The 22,067-nt window shown below is 30.6% G+C and overlaps 1 protein-coding gene across 3 annotated transcripts in view; it reads left to right on the top strand.

Annotated features, from left to right (window-relative positions):
- LOC145287745 (uncharacterized) overlaps positions 1-16,656 on the top strand; it is an 89,439-nt gene extending 72,783 nt beyond the window's left edge. For all 3 annotated transcript variants that reach the window (XM_080135512.1, XM_080135511.1, XM_080135510.1), the window contains exons 11-17: positions 117-262; positions 361-471; positions 2,585-2,770; positions 7,001-7,098; positions 10,117-10,173; positions 12,154-12,293; positions 16,127-16,656. In XM_080135512.1, the coding sequence (XP_079991638.1) occupies positions 117-262; positions 361-471; positions 2,585-2,770; positions 7,001-7,098; positions 10,117-10,173; positions 12,154-12,293; positions 16,127-16,388 (1,000 nt within the window). In that variant the 3' untranslated portion in view covers positions 16,389-16,656. The remainder of the gene's footprint in view (positions 1-116; positions 263-360; positions 472-2,584; positions 2,771-7,000; positions 7,099-10,116; positions 10,174-12,153; positions 12,294-16,126) is intronic.
- Positions 16,657-22,067: the final 5,411 nt, after the last annotated feature.

Genomic DNA, 22,067 nt, shown 5'->3' with positions numbered 1-22,067 from the left:
ATCCAAATGTCTTAATGATGCAGATCGATTTCTTTATATTCTTGTAGATAGAATTTGAAAACCCCGTAAGAATCAATTTGATACATGACAAGCATTTTATTTCAATATTGCTTTAGATTGCTGCGATTACAAGAACGTATCCTGCAACGTCTGCGACAACGACAGATTCATCAACATTATGTAAACACAACAAGCAGTTCGGAGGATTCTCTACCTCGGCCAAGTGATACTCTTCAGGCAGCAATTAACCGTGCCATCGCGGGTGAGTATTGCTCTTACCAATTGCCCGCCACCCCTCCTTTCATCTTTTTTTTTTTTTGTACAGCATGATTATTTAGTTGTTTTGATTTCTTCTTTCAGGTGCTTTCTTGGGACGAGGGGAAATTGCTGTCGCCACAAATATAATCAACTTAACTCACCGAATTCAGCGTTGGGATTTTAGAAAGCTCGAACTACCAGACCTCACTGATAGTAAGTGTTTCTTCTGTCGCCTCAGTTTTTCTCATCTCTATACTAGCTATAGTTCTTTGTAGTGAGTATTTTTTGTTTTTGCTTTTCCTCCATCTATTTGAGCCGTGAAATTTGTGCATTCCAAATAAACAAAAGTAAACTCTTTGATATATAAGGGGTATCTACAAAAATTATGGAAAATTATCACGTAAAATTTTATTTAAAAATATTCCTGATATTCATTAACAACCTTCCTGATAACAGGGTTCGTACAGACTTTAAAAGTCCTTGAATTTTGACCTTCGCCTTGAAAAGACCTTATTTCTATTATTACCTTGAAAAGACCTTATTTCTATTATTACCTTGAAAATCCTTGAAAAGGACTTGAAAATTGTATTCTATATGTCCAGTAAAGTTTGTGTCAAAAATATTAAAAATAAAAGCAAAATAAATACTATTAAACTATTTTTTAAGTAATAGTAAAAGTACTATTAAAATATTTTTTAAATACTGAAAATAAAATCAAAATACATTGTTCTGAAATTGCATAGTATCATTGTGGATAAGAGTTATGTCCCTTTATCACAAAACTACGTCTGGTAGTTTCATGATAAAGATCTATTTTTGTTCTCCTTTATAATTTAATGGGGGGGGGGGTAGTGGTAGCCGCTATAAATAAATAAATTGTCCCCGCCCCCCTCCCCCGCTAAAAAAAAATACTTTTCTTGTATGCCTAGGACTCGCTGTGATAATTTAAAATTAGGCTGACCGGGCCGAAAAAAAAAAAAAAGCAGTAAAGAGAAATGAAATAAAAAGCATTTAAAACTTTTTAAAACAAAAAATGATGCACATAGTTTGCAAAGTAACTGTTATTGGCTGTGGTAACATTTATTTGTTGTATATTTCTCTTTTTTTTTTTATCACTTTTTCAAATCGCTGTTGATTGTAAAACAAACCCCAAATTTTGTTTTGAAAACTTTAATTTTGTCTAGAGAATGCCTTGAAAATGGACATTGAAAATCTGTACAAACCCTGAATAATATTGTGTCCATGATGGGTATATTTGCTGATGATACAACTCTCCATAACATGCGTGAGGGAAGAACAGACATACACAAATCGAAGACAATGGCAGAATTCTTAAAAAATGACTTCCGTAGTGAGATGGGGGGGGTAAATGAATGGTAACATTTATTGTTAATAAGACTAAGCTGCTTGCTTTTAACAATTGCAATAAGCCTTTGCAACCACCGATATCCATGACAAATAACACCCTATCTGAGAATTCTTACTTCAAACTTCTCAGCCTAACATTCACAGGCAATATAAACTGGAATAAATACATTGAGGACGTTGCGAAGGCTGCTGCAAAGAAGATGGGTTCCCTCTATCGTGCTAGAAAATTACTCACACCTGAGAGTATCCTGTGCCTCTACAAGGCCACGATTCACCCATGCATGGCGTATTGTTGCCACATCTGGGCTGGTACATCTACCACTAGTCTTTCTCTCTTGGATAGGGTTAAAAAAAAAAAAGTCTCCAATCTAATAAGTCCCGCTTTGTCAACTAAGCTCCGACCCCTGTCCCATCACCGAATGCATCCCTGTGCCTGTTTTAAAAGTATTTTAATGAAATGTGCTCTTATGAACTCATGGCATTCATGGCCCTTCGACATACATACATTTTTAGCAACAAAATCACACCCCTTCACTGTTGAGGTCCCTAAATGCCAGAAAGCTTTCTACTCTAATAGTTTCTTCCCTTGAACAGCCAAACCTTGGAATTCCTTTCCTGCTGCCTGCTTCTCTGATTACTGATATGCAGGTTTAAATGTAATGTAAACCAACATCTTGTTCATCTTCCCTAAGCATGGTCTCAAATATTTCCAATTGGCAATATGCTCTGTTTGGGATGAATGTGAGTAAAAAAAAAAAAAATAAATAAATAAATATTTTAGATTCTCTATTGACACTAACGTATTTAATGACTTATCTCACCTGGTCTGCCTTTTAAAGACGTAAAATGCATTTGTACAATAAAAATGAGTCATATTTTTAATGAAAATTTTGTATTACACACACACACACACACACACACACATATTGAAATAGTTTTGTTTTTCTTTTTATTTCAGTAAGCGATAATGTGATTGTTTCTCATTGTAAATTGCACAATGACGCCAGCTGTGATATTTCCCAAGATGGTCGTCTATTAGCTACATTTGTTCCCACAAATCGTGGTTTTCCTGACGACACAGTCTTGGCCATTTATTCCCTTCAAGAAGATACTCTTGGACAATGTCTCTATACAAAGGGATTTGGTAAGGATTGTTTTTATTTTATCAATCGTGCACACCTAGGAGAGGCCCGTGGAAATATTGCCACACACCTGGCAACATTTAGATTCAAGTATATGACAACTTCTCATGTTTCTTGCATCTATATAACTTTGGTTATTGATGTTTTTGGTTTGATCATAAATTCAAAAAATGCGTAAAATCATTTTTAAAGTACATTGTGGTATTATCCCTATTTAGTTCGATAAAAGACGAACAAATATGAATTTGATAAGAAAATACAACAAACGTTATAAAACATTCACAAGCACTGTTAAGTATTTATATTTTTAAGCACCAATGATTTTAAGTGTCTCATTTTCTGTCAAAGATAAGTCACAAATCGAGATGCAGAAATTCCAAGAAGGATTCCAAATAAATTAGAAAATTAATTAAATCTAACCCTCCATATTGAACAAATGTCTCAATTGTAAAAACAAGTCATCTACAAAAACGTGCACAGGAAACTAAACATTGGGATGAAAAATATTAACTTTTTTAACGTTACGAAGACTAAGGCGAGTGAGGTTAGCATTGAATCCTGGGAAAAATTGTAAGTGAAGAATGTAAATAAAAGTATAAAAAACTACAATCGAACTTTCCTTCTGATCTATCGATTATTAATCAACAAAGTTTGGAGAAATTAGATCAGCTTATGATGCATAAGGCAAACAAAATTACAAAGAAATTAGATAAGCTTACGATGCATAAGGCAAACAAAATTACAAAGAAATTAGATAAGCTTACGATGCATAAGGCAAACAAAATTACAAAGAAATTAGATAAGCTTACAATGCATAAGGCAAAAAAAATTACAAAGAAATTAGATAAGCTTACGATGCATAAGGCAAACAAAATTACAAAGAAATTAGATAAGCTTACGATGCATAAGGCAAACAAAATTACAAAGAAATTAGATAAGCTTACGATGCATAAGGCAAACAAAATTACAAAGAAATTAGATCAGCTTATGATGCATAAGGCAAACAAAATTACAAAGAAATTAGATAAGCTTACGATGCATAAGGCAAACAAAATTACAAAGAAATTAGATAAGCTTACGATGCATAAGGCAAACAAAATTACAAAGAAATTAGATCAGCTTATGATGCATAAGGCAAACAAAATTACAAAGAAATTAGATAAGCTTACAATGCATAAGGCAAACAAAATTACAAAGAAATTAGATAAGCTTACGATGCATAAGGCAAACAAAATTACAAAGAAATTAGATAAGCTTACGATGCATAAGGCAAACAAAATTACAAAGAAATTAGATAAGCTTACGATGCATAAGGCAAACAAAATTACAAAGAAATTAGATCAGCTTATGATGCATAAGGCAAACAAAATTACAAAGAAATTAGATAAGCTTACGATGCATAAGGCAAACAAAATTACAAAGAAATTAGATAAGCTTACAATGCATAAGGCAAACAAAATTACAAAGAAATTAGATTAGCTTACAATGCATAAGGCAAACAATTGTGAGATGTGTAAATTTTGTAGATCAAATATCAAATGTTGAACAGAAAAATTTATGAGAAATGCAAATAATGTGATGGACTGATTGGATAAAGTCATTCTGTAAAAAAAAAAAAAAAACAATGCAATTTTTTGTTGATGAGGTAAACCATTTTAAAAGGAAGTTTCTTCAAAGTTTTCTCTGGAGGTCTTTATTGAATTTTTTGAATTATTGAAAATATGTTTAAAAATTTTAATTAAGAATTATTGAAATTAGTTTATAACAGGGACTGACACTACACCAATTCTAACCTCGTCAAACTGCGCCCGATATTGACAGGTGCTCCTTTGATCGTACATTGTCTCGTCACAAGTTGGCCTGTTGATCGTCTTCACACATTGTTTCCATGGTGGGGCGCCTCGCCTCTCGATCGAATCGTCTCCTACCCTGTATAGGTAGTCTCTGGCTACATCAATCACTCCGCTGGTCCTTGCGGCTTGCTGCAAAATTAAGAGTTCTCACCACAAACAAACAGAACTCCAGTTTATAACAATAACAAACTATTTATTAATTTCATTACTTCATAACAGCTGTTTAAATCAAGGTGACTGACTATAGCAGTGAAACAATGTAAGACCAGACCAGTAAAGTCACAGATTTCCCATTAACACAGGCTAGTTAACATTGGGCTGTGAAGGCCCCCAAGTCAGGAGCACTTGACCAACCCAGCCATTCAGTTTGCTACAACTGTACTCTTTTTAGGATTCCTTTTTCTAAATCCAACCCCTTTTCCTCACTTTCCCCTCGGAGAGTGGTTAAAAACACCCTTTCTTCATCTCAGAGCCTACCTTTCGTCTCGTCCACTCAACACCTCTCTCTTTCCTGGGAGGGGGTGGGGGGTGCTCACACTGATATCTTTTGGCAGCCCCCTGGGTTTCTTTCGCCCAGCACTGTGTGGTCCTTATCATCTAATGTCACTTCTAATACGACCATCTCTTTTGACATATAGATAATTCCAAATCTGTCTCTATTTTTGAGACAATATACCATCTGCTTTGTCTTTAACAAGCCCATAATGACATATCGGCGGTTGGTCTTATTTTCCTAGTTAAGGTTTTGCATTTCTCTGCCCTCCTCCACCCATCCCGTCCAATCAAACACCCCCTCTCACCACAATATGCACCTCGCTGCATGCATTCATGACACCATCATGTCATAGTTTTAATTTCAATAATTCTAAATTAAAATAAGACCAAAAAACTTTTCAATGATTATTAAATAAAAAATACGATCAGAAAAATGTAAAAAAACAAAATACATACACAGGGGAGATCTAAGCAGGAGAGAAAAAAAATGAGAAAGTACTGATTTGCCTTGTCACCATTTCCGGTAGCATCCACGCCAGAAGTTAGGAAGTACATTAGCTGACTATTACCTAAATATAAACAAAACTAGAAAATTGTGTCTTCTCCAATTAGTTTAATGATGAATCCAATATGAGGCTCGTTCCAAAAGTAAAGCCTTCTTTTTTTTTTTTTTTTTTTTTTTTTAAACTAAAAAGAAAAGTGAAGAACTACAAAGACGAAAGTATTAAAATGCACTTCAGAATTTATTTTTCTACATGGTTGCACCATTCTTAATGCACTTTTACTATGAATTTAATGACACATCTCTGCTTCTGACACATGTCCATGACGGGGGTTGCTTAATCTCACACATTGTCAATATCTGCAACAGAGAGCTGAAACTCTTATGTCATGAATGCATAAGTTCAGTCATCATAACAATGCAATTTGCAATCCCCTTTAATAAGCTGAAAAAAAAAAAAAGGATGCATTACTTCTGGAACATTCGTCGTAGTTACCATTATCCTCTTTCCGACCCTGGAGGAGATATTTTCAAAACTTGATAGTATATTTTCTCAAAAACATCTTGAGCGACACACATTTGCAAATACCAATGGATGAAAGATGTTTGGAAATTTTATCAATTAATGTCCATACGAATATGCATACGTACAGGAGATTGCCTATCAGAATAAAAGCTGCTGCAGTGATTTTTTTTTTTTTTTTTTCAGCAAACCATTGACATCATACTAGGCAGACTCAATTTTGCGATGGCATTTTAATAAACCCTGAAAACTTTGAACAACAGCAAAGAAATTAAAAGACGAGTGAAATTTCTCCAACCGTAAAAAGGTTTTTAAAAAATCGCTTCTGCAGCAGAGTACAAAAATGTATTTGAGAAAATTAAAAAGGAAAAAGTCCTTAGATGGAATTTATTCTCGTCACTAGTGATGCTGCCTCATTCTAGATAAGCTTGATGATGGATCTATCATATCAATTGCTCATATGTCTCGAATGCAATTTTCAGTGGAGAAAAATTATGTTAGATTAAAAAATATTTTTGCTGTTATCACAAGCCATTAATGCACCAATTATTTGTGACGCCAGAAAAACTGGTTTTCTTTCTCAGAACACTGAAAAATGGTCTCGTCCAAATTAACAAAAATTGCCCTTTTATTTTACAAATATCTAAAACAAAAAAAATATACTCGTTAGATTTTTCATCATCCGATTATTTGCGCGGCCATTTTTTGTGATTAAAAAAAAATATATTCGAAATGTCATGCTCTCGTTCATTTCATTGATTATAAAAATCTGTTTTTGCAAATTTCATTCTAATTTCCTAAGTCAAGATAATATATGAGAACTGAATTCATGTGCCGCCATGTCTAATTTATTTTTTAGGTCCGAACGCAATATCTGTGAGCATTTCTCCAAAAAATCATTTTGTTTTGGTTGGGCTCGCAGCCAAACGGATCTCATGGGTATTCACTACCAATCAGGTTAGTAAAACTTTTTCATGTAGACGATCAATTTGTCGAGTTAGAAAAGACAATTTTTGTGATCACGTCTCTATTTTGATCTTTGGTTTGTTTATGCTAAATTCAACATGAAGGTGAGTTAAAGCGTGTTGCGATATGTCGGTAATTTATTTGCGTTGGTTATTGAGCGAATCAGGTTTTGTATAAAGCCTGTGAAGGTCAAGATTGTCGGCTTGAAGTTTTTCTTGTTGGCCCATGGTTATTGCAGGTTTTTACTCTCCACCGACTAACAAAGTAACGAGGCCTTGTGGTTGCATACAAAGTCGAGGAAGGTTTGATTGGAAATGCACAAAGTAACAATGCCAGTTGCATATGCACAGAAGCGTTATTGTTGCACTGTGATTTTGCGGATCCATCATCTTGCATGTCTCTGTTTGCAAAAGTTGCAGCAAATGATCAGGAATGATCGATTTTGATGTGAATTTATTTATTTTTTTTTTTTATTTTTTTTTTTTTTTATTTTTTATTTTTTTTTTTTTTTTGCTTGTTTCTGCTTAAAGCACAATTGCACCATTGACTTTTTTCATTTTAAAATTTAAATCGAGTCTTTATATATAAAAATAATTTTATAAAATGAACGGTAGGTTCTCTACAGTGCAATGTAAACTACAATGTATTGTGGACTAAGTTACTGCGAAAGTTATGTGAAGCTTCCTCCCCATTGCACTTCGATGGGTCTTCAATTAGAACAGGCAATTAATCAATTCGATTGCAAAATGGGCAATTTCACCAGTTTCGATAACAATAAAAATATGAGATTGTGAAACATTCGTTGATCAATGTTCTATCAGGGGGAATGTCGGGTCTCTCTGCTAGTATTTTTATAAAGGAAGAAAAAATGTTTTTCTTAATAGTATTGACCCTGATGGACATTTATTTCAAAAGGAACTTTTAAATCATACAGATGTAGAAAACACCATGGAATTTCCGCAGGTCACATTTAGTTTAATTTGTATGTCCTTTTTTTTTCTTCTCACCTCTTCATATTCATTAAAAATACTCCATGCAAACAGATACTACACTTTGTAACGAAAAGGCAGAAAAGCGATAACAAATGTTAAGTCATCATGGTGTGAACAATGTTCTTTTTTAAGTTTCAGACAATTGTTGCATGTACGTGCTTGTAATTAATGATGACTAAAGAGAACTACAGATTTCTATTCATCGTTAAATTCATTAGAATGCCATTATTTCTGTTCATCAAATTTGGCCGTTGATATAGATTTAGTTTAATCATATAAAATCCTGATTTATTTGGATTGAACTCCAGCATTTCTGAATCTATAATATACGCCCTTTTTCAAATTTTTTTGTTAAAATCCCCTTTTCAATTTTTTTGTTAAAATCCCCTTTTCAATTTTTTTGTTAAAATCCCCTTTTCAATTTTTTTGTTAAAATCCCCCTTTCAATTTTTTTGTTAAAATCCCCTTTTCAATTTTTTTGTTAAAATCCCCTTTTCAATTTTTTTGTTAAAATCCCCTTTTCAATTTTTTTGTTAAAATCCCCTTTTCAATTTTTTTGTTAAAATCCCCTTTTCAATTTTTTTGTTAAAATCCCCCTTTCAATGTTTTTTGTTAAAATCCTATTAAAAATCACTTGGTGACAAAAGTTTAGTTTCCTCCTTAATTCTACCAAAATCTTTTCGCATTACTTTGCATTTTCAAAAGTTTTGTTATCTGTGGTTTTCTTTTTGTGACCTTTAAAATTTTATCCAAGTATGTTTATGACGAACCACGCACCACTGGTTGAACTTTGGTTATTTAAAGGCTAATTTGCTTTTCGCTAACGTTTAATCATTTACACATTTGCTAACAGATATTTACACACCTACAGCTAATGTTGACACTTAAGTTTTCATTAGATCACCAAAGTGAGTCTAGTCAGTATTAAATGGGTGACCATTTAGTAATATTAGATGCTATAGGATGACGACCCTTTCACAAGGCCTTGCGAAAAAAAAAACTATCAAGGAATTGCAGACTAACAACCACAGAATAGTTGTTACCTCTATCTAATATCTACATTTCTCGATATGAAAAAACACAGTCATAATGCACAGACCTGATCAAATTAATTACCACAAGCATAAAAATCTGCCATTAGAATTTTTGTCTTGAGTTGTCCGTCAATTGCTGACAAAACATTCATGGAGTTTGTGCACCTCGATGCTTGCTCAATCATTGCAGCCAGACACTCGATCATGAGGGTCAGTGTCCTTCTCCAGCACATTCTTGATTGTTATATGAGGTCGCTTCGTCTGTCACGTGACCTCTGCACATCATGGAATCATTCTTCCAGCTGGTTCATTGTGTTGAGGTGCATATCCAGCCAGCCAGCACCAAAAGTCAGCATCGAACAAATATGGACATACATGGAAGGTAATTTTACTGTTTATCTACAACCACGTTAGGCTCGATAAATTTACGATTAGGTACAACTGCTTCTGCTGCTTCCCTAGGTATATCACTCGAGCAAACTGTGACCACAGACAACCACTGATTCTAAAAATCACAAAATATTTACCAAAAAATACTTTGAAATATTTTTTTTTAATGACAAATAGCTTTTGAGGTTTTTCAAATCAGCAATTATCTGTCATCACAGATTGAAAGACATGTCTAGAGAAGCAGCAGGAGCAATTGTTATACATGTGTCATACATTTGTCATGCCTAAATTTTTCAGAAATTAGTAAAATCGCTTGAAAGGCAACCATACAATATTTTGTTTATTGCATCTCACGTAGACGCCGGGTAGCATTTTGGTGTATGGTCCATTCAAGTTTTTTAGTTATGGATGGCTAAATTAACCGTAGAAGTAGATGACTATTTGGAAATAGCTGATGCAATCTGCAGGAGGAGGCCGATGATGCGTTTGCTGCAAAACTAATCTTAACATCAAATCTGTCAGCTAACAATGTAAATGCAGAAAAATGTTTATTTTATTTTTGTTTGATGATGAAATATTTTGTTTCATTTCAGATGGTTGCACAAGTGTACGAGTTGAGCCAAGAATTTGCTGGCGAACAGTCAATGAAGGTAATCGTTTTTATTTGCTGCAATGTTTGCGAAATGTTTTAAAATTCATAATTAATGTTGACAAAAGAAATAAGAAAGTGAAGCAGACATGTTGTAAAGGATGTGATTATAAAGGATCATGTATGAAGAGATAGAAGGCTTATGTGAAATAGTTAGCAAAGATTGCTGATAGAAACTTTTTTCTTTTTTTTTTTTAACCTTTGTCTTTTTTTTTAACCTTTGTCTTTTTTTTTAACCTTTCTTTTTTTACCTTTTTTTAAACCTAAAAAAAAGATTAAACCCTTTTTTTAACCTTTTTTTTTACCTTTTTTTAATCTTTTTTTTTACCTTAAACCTTTGTCTTTTTTTTTAACCTTTTTTTTAAACCTTTGTCTTTTTTCAACCTTTTTTTAAACCTTTGTCTTTTTTTTTAACCTTTTTTTTAAACCTTTGTCTTTTTTTTAAACCTTTTTTTTAAACCTTTGTCTTTTTTTTTAACCTTTTTTTTAAACCTTTGTCTTTTTTTTTAACCTTTTTTTTAAACCTTTGTCTTTTTTTTTAACCTTTTTTTTAAACCTTTGTCTTTTTTTAACCTTTTTTTTTAAACCTTTGTCTTTTTTCAACCTTTTTTTTAAACCTTTGTCTTTTTTTTTAACCTTTTTTTTTAAACCTTTGTCTTTTTTTTAAACCTTTGTCTTTTTTTAACCTTTTTTTTAAACCTTTGTCTTTTTTCAACCTTTTTTTTAAACCTTTGTCTTTTTTTTTAACCTTTTTTTTAAACCTTTGTCTTTTTTTTTAACCTTTTTTTTAAACCTTTGTCTTTTTTTTTTAACCTTTTTTTTAAACCTTTGTCTTTTTTTAACCTTTTTTTTAAACCTTTGTCTTTTTTCAACCTTTTTTTTAAACCTTTGTCTTTTTTTTTAACCTTTTTTTTAAACCTTTGTCTTTTTTTTAACCTTTTTTTTTTTTAAACCTTTGTCTTTTTTTTAACCTTTTTTTTAAACCTTTGTCTTTTTTTTTAACCTTTTTTTTAAACCTTTGTCTTTTTTTTTAACCTTTTTTTTAAACCTTTGTCTTTTTTTAACCTTTTTTTTTAAACCTTTGTCTTTTTTCAACCTTTTTTTTAAACCTTTGTCTTTTTTTTTAACCTTTTTTTTTAAACCTTTGTCTTTTTTTTAACCTTTTTTTTTTTTAAACCTTTGTCTTTTTTTTAACCTTTTTTTTTTTTAAACCTTTGTCTTTTTTTTAACCTTTTTTTTTTAAACTTTGTCTTTTTTTTAACCTTTCTTTTTTTACCTTTTTTAAACCTTAAAAAAAGATTAAAAAAAGGTTAAACCCTTTTTTTAACCTTTTTTTTTTTACCTTTTTTTAATCTTTTTTTTTTACCTTAAACCTTTGTCTTTTTTTTAACCTTTTTTTTAAACCTTTGTCTTTTTTAACCTTTTTTTAAACCTTTCTTTAAACCTTTTTTTAAACCTTTTTTTTTACTTTTTTTAACCTTTTTTTAACTTTTTTTTTACTTTTTTAACCTTTTTTTCTTTTACCTTTTTTTAACCTTTTTTTTATCTTTTTTTAATCTTTTTTTTACCTTAAACCTTTGTCTTTTTTTAACCTTTTTTTAAACCTGTCTTTTTTTTAACCTTTCTTTTTTTACCTTTCTTTTAGACCTTTCTTTTAAACCTTTCTTTAACCTTTTTTTTTTACCTTTTTTTAAACCTTTTTTTAAACCTTTTTTTTTACCTTAAACATTTGTCTTTTTTTTTTTTAAACCTTTTGTCTTTTTTTTACCTTTTTTTTAACCTTTTTTTTTTACCTTTTTTTAACCTTTTTTTTTTTACCTTTTTTAACCTTTTTTTTACCTTTTTTTTTTTTTTTTTTTTTTTTTTTTTTTTTAACCTTTTTTTTTACCTTAAACCTTTGTCTTTTTTTAAACCTTTTCTTTTTTTTTTTTTTAAACCCCTATTCAGCATGTTAACGACATATGATTTTTTATTTTGTTAGCATGTTAACGACATCACTCACTACGTGGATGCTGATTTGAGAACTCATGTGAGTGTGAACTCCGCCAAGTGGTTACCTCAAGTTGGTGGTGGTCTCGTCTATGGTACGAATCGAGGCAATCTTCATCTCTGCTGGCCAGGGTAAGTAGGAAAATGCTTCAACTCAAAGCAGATAAATTATTTTGTCATGAAAAACTCCAACCTACGCTATCATTTTCAGAGGAAAGTGACCCTGTACATTGGACGATACAGAAACACAAAAAAAAAAGAAGACAAATTAAAATGAATGAATTCTTATAAAATGTGTATATAAACGAAATTTAGGTTTATAGAAGGCAAAACAATGCAGAACTTTTTGCATGTATTATGTTGTGTCAGGTGGCATATCTGTGATATTTTGGAAAGTCATCCATTTGTCAGGCGTGTTTTTGACTTTCAAACGTGTATGGTAGATTTACTGTAGATCAAGCTATTCCGCAGGATTTGAAATTTATTTTGTTCCAAATGTGTTAGCATTCAATATTATTTCTAGTGTAATAAACGGGGACATTGGATTCCAAACAACAAAATGAAGTAAAAAATAAAATATTTTAAACAATAATAGATTAAAAAATATTTAAAAAATAGTGATTTATTAAAAAAGTATTTTAAAAATATTTAAAAAATAGTGATTTATTAAAAAAGTATTTTAAAAAATATTTAAAAATAGTGATTTATTAAAAAAGTATTTTAAAAAATATTTTAAAAATAGTGATTTATTAAAAAAGTATTTTAAAAATATTTAAAAAATAGTGATTTATTAAAAAAGTATTTTAAAAAATATTTAAAAAATAGTGATTTATTAAAAAAGTATTTTAAAAAATATTTAAAAAATAGTGATTTATTAAAAAAGTATTTTAAAAAATATTTAAAAAATAGTGATTTATTAAAAAAGTATTTTAAAAAATATTTAAAAAATAGTGATTTATTAAAAAAGTATTTTAAAAAATATTTAAAAAATAGTGATTTATTAAAAAAGTATTTTAAAAAATATTTAAAAAATAGTGATTTATTAAAAAAGTATTTTAAAAAATATTTAAAAAATAGTGATTTATTAAAAAAGTATTTTAAAAATATTTAAAAAATAGTGATTTATTAAAAAAGTATTTTAAAAATATTTAAAAAATAGTGATTTATTAAAAAAGTATTTTAAAAATATTTAAAAAATAGTGATTTATTAAAAAAGTATTTTAAAAATATTTAAAAGAATATAATAAATCTGTTTAAAGGGATTTATACAATGTAGAAAAAATATATCTTAATTGTTTTTAGCCTTGCATATAAGATTTGTACAGATTTGTTTTTGATGTTTAGACAGGAGTTTTCGAAATGCAATTTTATAAGACATGGTTTTTATGATGTAAGCCATTACACAATTAAAATCTGATTTTAAAAAAAATGAGTTTGTCAAAATAGATTGAATAAATTTACTAGAAATTTAATAAATATCTGCAAATACACTTTCTTGGCCTCCAAGCTAGGGTTAAAGTGTAGTATCTGTTCAAAGATTGTCCACTAATATTGATGAGTTTGTTTCCACTAGACATTCACAGGATGGACATTTGTTGCAAATTCTTACAAAGATTTTGAGAATGAATATCCTTAAACAACATTAACTAAAGTATGTTTTAGTTTGAATGAAGGTCATTTAATATTGTGGGGTCTGCAATCGCACTGGACATCCATGAAATGGAAATATGTTTAAGCATGACAGCAATATACTATTAATTATTATTTCATTTGCATGCTTGATTTTCGAAATATCACGCATTTGGGTGTTGGGAATAATGCAGCCTAAAAATGTTTTAACTTTTTTTAATAAATAAAAACATTTTTTTAATTAAATTTTTTTGTTAAAAATTACTTTTTGTTAATTATTTTAATGGAATGGAGATGGGGAGATAAATATTTTACTTTTTTAAAATTTCAAAATTGTATTTTTTTTTTTTTTTTTTTTTTTTTTTTTTAGGAATGTAATAGTTTTTCTTGTAATCAAATAAACGTGAAAGCGAAATAATTTTGAAAGAATATCTCATTTGTTTTACACCCTCGTTCATTTGTTAATTCATAAGATTTTTAATTGAATTAGTTATTGAAATAAAATTGAATTAGTTATTGAAATAAAAAATTGAATTAGTTATTGAAATAAAAAATGTAATAGAATAAAAATGGAATAAAATTTTAATTTTTGAAAAATATAATTAAATTCAATAAAATGCATTTCCATTTGTTCATAAAAAAAATGTTGGTTATTTGAATATTTTATAAAACTCTGGCCATTTGTTAGTTATGAAGTGTTTTATTTTATTTTTGTATTTTTTTTTAAGTTTTATTAATTTTTTGGTTAAAATGAAAGTTTAAGAAGATTGATATGCTGGTTAAACAAACAAACAAAATGAAAGTTCTCGGTGGAAACTGAGAAAAGAAAAAAAAAAAGCTGCCATCCTTTAGTATGATATCTATAAAAAAAAATTTACGGATACTCATGTTTGCGTGTCAGAATGATGCTATAGGTAAGGAAATCTATAAGCAATACATTTTTATCTTTCAACTCCGTTTCATATTTGCATTTCTTGCTGATATTGTCACTGCAGGTGTAAGACAGGAAGTTTCGAACCAAGTAGAGATGACAATATCGCTGATGAATGTTATCTTCTTCAGACATGAATCCCTAACCCAAGAACTTAAAAAGAACCTTTCTCAGTAATAGCCAGCCTCTAACAACATCTCAGGAAAAAAACAGATTACATTTTCAAGCAAGAAGATGAGAAAATTCTGTCCTCCCATTGGTATGGAGACCCTGAGCCACTTGAGAATAGGAATGGACAGGGAGATATGATACAAAAAATAGTATTGGTCACATGTGGGTTGAACTGACTTCCTCCAAAGGAGAAAGTGTCAAGGAAATATTAAATTCATATGCGGTCTCCAGTTGTAACATATATCCTGATCATGGCAGGTGACGATTTTTGCAGTTTGTTCACGTAGGTATCGACGTTCTCCTACATACAGCACCTGGTATTTCGAAATAGTCACCCATTTAGTACTGACCAGGTCTAGAGTTGCATAACTTTGATGTTCTAACAAGAATCATGGTGTCAGCATGAAGCGGGGGACAATCCACCGCAGACATGCTCAGATGCGGCTTCAAAAGCAAAGATGTCTTGTCTTCTCTTTATTACCAAACCAACAAGGCTTGAAAGTCTTCAACAATAATACTGTATAAGGAAATGCGGGATCGTTGTATAAGCAGACGCTTCTGAGACATGGAAAGTTTATTTTCTAAGCTAAATGTTTTTGTTGTATAAGCAGACGCTTCTGAGACATGGAAAGTTTATTTTCTAAGCTAAATGTTTTTGTTGTATAAGCAGACGCTTCTGAGACATGGAAAGTTTATTTTCTAAGCTAAATGTTTTTGTTGTATAAGCAGACGCTTCTGAGACATGGAAAGTTTATTTTCTAAGCTAAATGTTTTTGTTGTATAAGCAGACGCTTCTGAGACATGGAAAGTTTATTTTCTAAGCTAAATGTTTTCGTTGTATAAGCAGACGCTTCTGAGACATGGAAAGTTTATTTTCTAAGCTAAATGTTTTCGTTGTATAAGCAGACGCTTCTGAGACATGGAAAGTTTATTTTCTAAGCTAAATGTTTTTGTTGTATAAGCAGACGCTTCTGAGACATGGAAAGTTTATTTTCTAAGCTAAATGTTTTGTGAGACACAAAAACAAGTTTATTTTTTTGATATCTCATCTTTCCCTAAAAATTATCAAAATTTTGAGTTACCTTTGAAAACAATTAATCTGGTCATCAAAATTTTTTGCAAACACGATTCTATATGTTACATTTTATTAAAATAAATTTTTCCGTCGACAATTGGCTGTTGTCATTAAACCTTATTTTTCATTGTTTTTCTCTTTTGTTTGTTGTTTCTTAAGGTTTAAACCTCAGAAGAAAGAAAATGCAAACGAACGCGACGAAGAATGGAACACGTTGAATCAAGCACAGTCGCTGCGACGTAACTTGTATCGAGTGCAACATATCCGTCGAAATTTAATCAATATGTCAAGCGTTCCGCAGAGACTGCTCCATACAACCAGCACGGCAACGCAGACGACTCACAGACAAGTGCAACGTAGTGCTGGCACACAAACAGACGGGTCAGAAGAAGAGGAGCCTTCAAATTGGGACAGTGACTGAGAAATAGACAAATTTGGGACATTGGTTGAAAAGGTGCAAATTGGGACATTGGCCGAGAGGAGGTAATTTGGGGCAACGGTTTGAGATGGGGGTGGTTGGGACATTGAATGAGAATGGGCATATTTGGATATTGACTAAGAAGGGGCAAGTTGGGACAGCAATTGTGAAGAGGACAAATTCTAACATGTTATTCTCATTCAAAATCTTTCAAAAATGAAACCAATGCAAAGTTCATAACCTTTAATAAATAAATTCTTCACTTTCTTTTTGTTTAGGTTTTTTTTTTTAATTTAATATTTTTTAATGGATGAGTTGAAAAAAATTGTCTTTGCTTTTATTTTCTTTTTAATATATTTTATAATGGAGGAGTCAGAAAAAAAATTTTTTTTTTTTTTTTTTTTAACTAGCGAGGGTACTCGGCGTTGCCCGAGTGTTTCAAGGTGTGTGTGCTCTTAAATAAAAAAAAACGGGGGGCTAAAAAGTTTTGGTAAGTTGGTAGGATCGAACCCGAAGCCCTGAGGCGAAGTTTGACAATAAAATGTGAAAAAAACATGAACCGTTCGGCCAGCCAGAATGAGTTACTGAAAGATGTTTGAATTTATTTAAGTAAGAACAAAATTGACAGGTGCCCGCACGAAAGTCGTAGAGTTAAGATTTTGTGCGAGTGTTACGACGTAAGCTATAGCTGTTTCTGCATGAACATTTTTAATGAGGTCAATGACCAGGTTTGTTTGTTTGTTATAAGCGAAGTAAAAAAAGAAAACAGAAAAACGAACGTTAAAACTTAAATAAAGTGGGGGGGGGTAATCAAAACATCGAAAAAAAAATATTAAAAAATAACGTACGGCAAACGAACGATGTTAAATGTAAAAATTGAAAAAAGAAAACAGAAAAAAAAAACATGTGAAAAATGGCTTAAATAAGCCTGTTTCGATATTAAAATTTAAAAAATTGTTGGGTACCCGAGTGTTTTTGGGTGTGCGGTCGGGGCTGAAAACCTAAGAATAAGCGAAGTAAAAAAAAAAAAACAGAAAAACAAACGTTACGTGAAAAATGGCTTAAATAACACTGGTTCAATATTTAAATTTAAAAAAAAAAAAAGACATCTAGCACCACGATTTAACCCAAAATGTTTAGATAACGACCCAACGTGCTAACCAACTGAGCTAACACGACGTACATGAAACTATTTAAAGTAAATCAGGTCATGATGTCATCTGACGCATGCGTAGAACTGGTCGTCGTCACAAGAGGACCGTTTTTGTTGACCCAGCACTAGCAGGGGTACCCGGCGTTGCCCGGATGTTTGGAGGTGTGTGTACTGTTAAATAAAAAAGAAACTGGGGGTGGGGGTAAAAGTTGGTAGGATCGAACCCGAAGACCTGAGGCGAAGTTGGAAAATAAAATGTGAAAAAAATATGAACCGTTTGGCCAGCCAGAATGAGTTACTGAAAGATGTCTGAATTTATTTAAGTAAGAACAAAATTGACAGGTGCCCGCATGAAAGGCGTAGAGCGTTACAACGACGACCACGTAAGCAATGGCTATTCAGCAAATGAGGTCAATGACCAGGTTTGTTTGTTATAAGCGAAGTAAAAAAAGAAAACAAAAAAATGAACGTTAAAACTTAAGGAGGGGGATCAAAACATCGAGAGAGAAAAAAAAAAAACTAACATAAGGCAAACAAACGATGTTAAATGTAAAAATCGAAAAACAAAACAGAAAAACGAACGTTAAACCCCCCCCCCCCCCAAAAAAAAAAAAAAACATGTGAGAAATGGCTTAAATAAGCCTTTTTCGATATTAAAATTTAAAAAATCAGTGGGTACCCGGGTGTTTTTGGGTGTTGCTAAGAATAAGCGAAGTAAAACAAAAAACAAAAAAAAACAGAAAATGAACATTACGTGAAAAATGGCTTAAATAACACTGGTTCAATATTTAAATTTAAAAAATCGGGGAGGAAAAAAAAAAGACATCTCACACCACGATTCGAACCCAAAACGTTTAGATAACGAACCAACGCGCTAACCAACTGAGCTAATGCAACGTACATGAAATTTAGTCAGTTCTTCAACTATTTAAAGTAAATCAGGTCATGACGTCATCTGAAGCATGCGTAGAACTGGTCGTCGTCACGAGGGGACGGTTTTTGTTGACCACCCCAAATGTTTTTAGTTATTTCGAACATTTTTATTGGAATCAATTGCAATGCACGACCAGATGAATTTGTGCATTGTCGTTTAACAAAACAATAATAACTTAAAACATTTGAATTGCTGAGAAATGAAAATATCAAGTAAAGAATAAAAAAATTGTAAATGAATGCACACACACACACACACACACATATATATATATATATATATATATATATATATATCTATGTGTGTGTGTGTATATATGTATATATATATATATATATACTATGAATGGATAATAAAACAAATATATATATATACTATGAATATATATATATATATATATATATATATATATATATATATATATATATATATATACTATGAATGGATATATATATATATATACTATGAATGGATATATATATATATATACTATGAATGGATATATATATATATATACTATGAATGGATATATATATATATATACTATGAATGGATATATATATATATATACTATGAATGGATATATATATATATATACTATGAATGGATATATATATATATATACTATGAATGGATATATATATATATATACTATGAATGGATATATATATATATATATACTATGAATGGATATATATATATATATATACTATGAATGGATAATAAAACAAATATATATATATACTATGAATGGAGATAGATATATATATATATATATATATATATATACTATGAATGGATATATATATATATATACTATGAATGGATAATAAAACATATATATATATACTATGAATGTATATATATATATTTGTTTTATTATCCATTCATAGTATATATATATATATATACACACACACATATGTGTGTGTGTGCATTCATTTACAATTTTTTTATTCTTTACTTGATATTGCAAAATTCCAAATGTGATGATAAAAATGCAGAGAAATTCACTTTATTATACAAATAAATGAATATTGTATGAATGATAATAAATCCTGATCTATCAATCAACGTTTAAAGAATGGTTGCGAATTAATAGTTGCAGAACAGTTGAGTTAGTAGAGTCAGCCCAGAGAGGAAGATCAAAGAAAACACGAGATGCGATAAGGATTGACTTTAGAGAAGGAGGGATAAATAAAGACCTGGACAGAGATAAGTTAGTTTGGGAAATATCAAGAGCATGAAAGAATATGAATGAATTAAAAAATAATAACTGATACGAAAAGAAAATGTGATATATGTAATCAAATTATATAATTGAGGTATATAGATATATTTTACTGAGGTACCTTAAAATGAATCTTTACGTAAAAAGATTCCGTTTCAACAAATTATTTATTGTGTTATTGCATAATGGAAATATCAAAAGGATTTATTGAGCTAATTAATCTACCGTGTGCATTTAAATTTGCAATATTTATCTCTCCGTGGTGGCTAGACACACAAGGGGTAAATATTGTAGGGAAAATTTAAGCATTTATATAGGGAAGAGCTACCAAATATGTAACAAATAAAAATTAAAAAAAATGATGAAATAGCATTAAATATATACAAATAATTAATAGTTTGATCACATCTTTAAAAGCATTTCATAAGATTAATTTGAAAATTTTCGAAAAGCAAATAATTTTATGAAATGATAAAATACAATGATTTGAAAGTATTTAATAACATTATTTGCTTTTTTGTAAAATGTTCAAATGAAATATGAATAAGGCAAAAGATGATACATATATTAAAAAAAAAAGATGTAATAAAAAATCTATAAAAGAAAAGATTTTGCTTCCATCTCGAAGGATTAATATTTACTGTTGCTTGTTATGGAGTGTAAACAAACAGTTAATATGAAACGTTAATTTGTGATAAAAATGTGAAAGGAATTTGTTTATTTAGTGTATCTGTGTGATAGTATAGTTGCTCTCCACTCCATGCCAAGAAATGGGGTTTATCAGTAGAAAAGAGATGGGAAGCCGTTCAGCAGGGTTGACAAAAGAAATTTGACATGCAATTGGTGGTCAGTGTATAACAATAACGGTAACAATGGATGTAGATATTTTTAGATTTGCCTTGCAGACATTTTGGGGAGTGCCTATGATTTTGCAACAGTCGATAAGTTTGAAGCCTAATATTTTGCAGTATTTTCACAACGGTTCCTGGTTGACACCAAGGGAGGGGGGGGGGGTCACACATGCATCCAGAGTCCAACGAATATGTACGGGATGAGTCGGCAGTATCATCCTTTTTTTTTTTTAAATATTTGTGAACCCATGTGCACTCTTCTCAGCAACCGTCGATGCATACGGGATAACACGAATAGAAGACTAAGATTACGCACGCCACACAATGTAGGGTCGTCAGCAAATTGTCAAATTCAGGTCACATGGTGTCATATCAGCTGTATGCATATAATGTTGTAGTAGTTGTCTCCTCACAAGGACTAAACTGAAGATCAGCAAATATTGTGGCAGAAAATCTAAGAAACCGAATGGAATTTGGTAAAAATCTTGGTAGAGGGTAAAAGTAAATAATTAAAACTATGATAATGATTTTTTTTACAATAACGCCGTTAATAGTGTCTTCAACCTTGGAAAATCGCTCATATTCTTTGGACGTAAACAAATAAACTTTTTTTTTATTATAAAACAGTAATTTACGAATACGTATGTTTCGAGGTCCTACCTCTCGTCAGTGTAGCTTGACTGTTTCTAGGATTCAAACGTCAGACCATATGTATTGTGATCGAGTGCATTAACCATTATGCCACAAACTCCTAGATGACTTTGTGTTATTTTTATCGCTTTAAAACCTATGTTGATTTTTTTTTTAATAATACGGTTAATAGCGTCTCCAACCTTGGAGATTATGGAAAATCTTTTTACGCAGAAAATTGCCCGTATTTTTTTTTGATGTAAACAAATATTTTACTTATAAAACAGTAATCTACGAATATGTGTGTTTTGAGGTACTACCTCTCGTCAGCGTAACTTGACTCTTTCTAGAATTCAAACCTCAAATGGTCAAGTGTGGTAACCGTTATGCCACAAAGTCCTAGATGACTTTTTTTCTTTTTTTTTTTTAAACATCTAAATTCTTTCTTTTAGTTTTATTCCTCAATTCATCCAGTTTATTCTTACCATTTTCTGCACTGGTGCCATTTTGATTAGTTTTATTGTTTCAAAAATATTTTATTCTAATCAAAAAAAGTCTTGTTTTGTGATTTCGTTTAATATTTATTTTACTTGTTTGATTTAGAAGCACAAATAAACCATCAGACATTTTGCCTCCAAACTTATATTCAAGCCTAAAATTTTCGGTTTAAAGATGTTGGAATTACTTTTGGCTTTTAAAGTGTCACGATAGTATACACATGTCAGCCATTATTTTTATCCATTAATGATGAAATACCAATCTGTTTTGATGCTTTTGTCATCTTTTATTTCTCTAATAATATTCGGCGCTCTCGTTATCCGAAAGACAAAGAAAAGAAAAAATTCACTCAGCTTTTCTATAGCTGATCTGGCCAAACTTATTC

The sequence above is a fragment of the Euprymna scolopes genome, chromosome 11, assembly GCF_053919585.1.
Source record: "Euprymna scolopes isolate OS-2025 chromosome 11, ASM5391958v1, whole genome shotgun sequence".
NCBI classification, from domain to species: Eukaryota; Metazoa; Mollusca; class Cephalopoda; order Sepiida; family Sepiolidae; genus Euprymna; species Euprymna scolopes.
The sequence above is the reverse complement of the archived record's forward strand: the minus strand, read 5'-3'. Positions and strand labels throughout refer to the sequence as shown.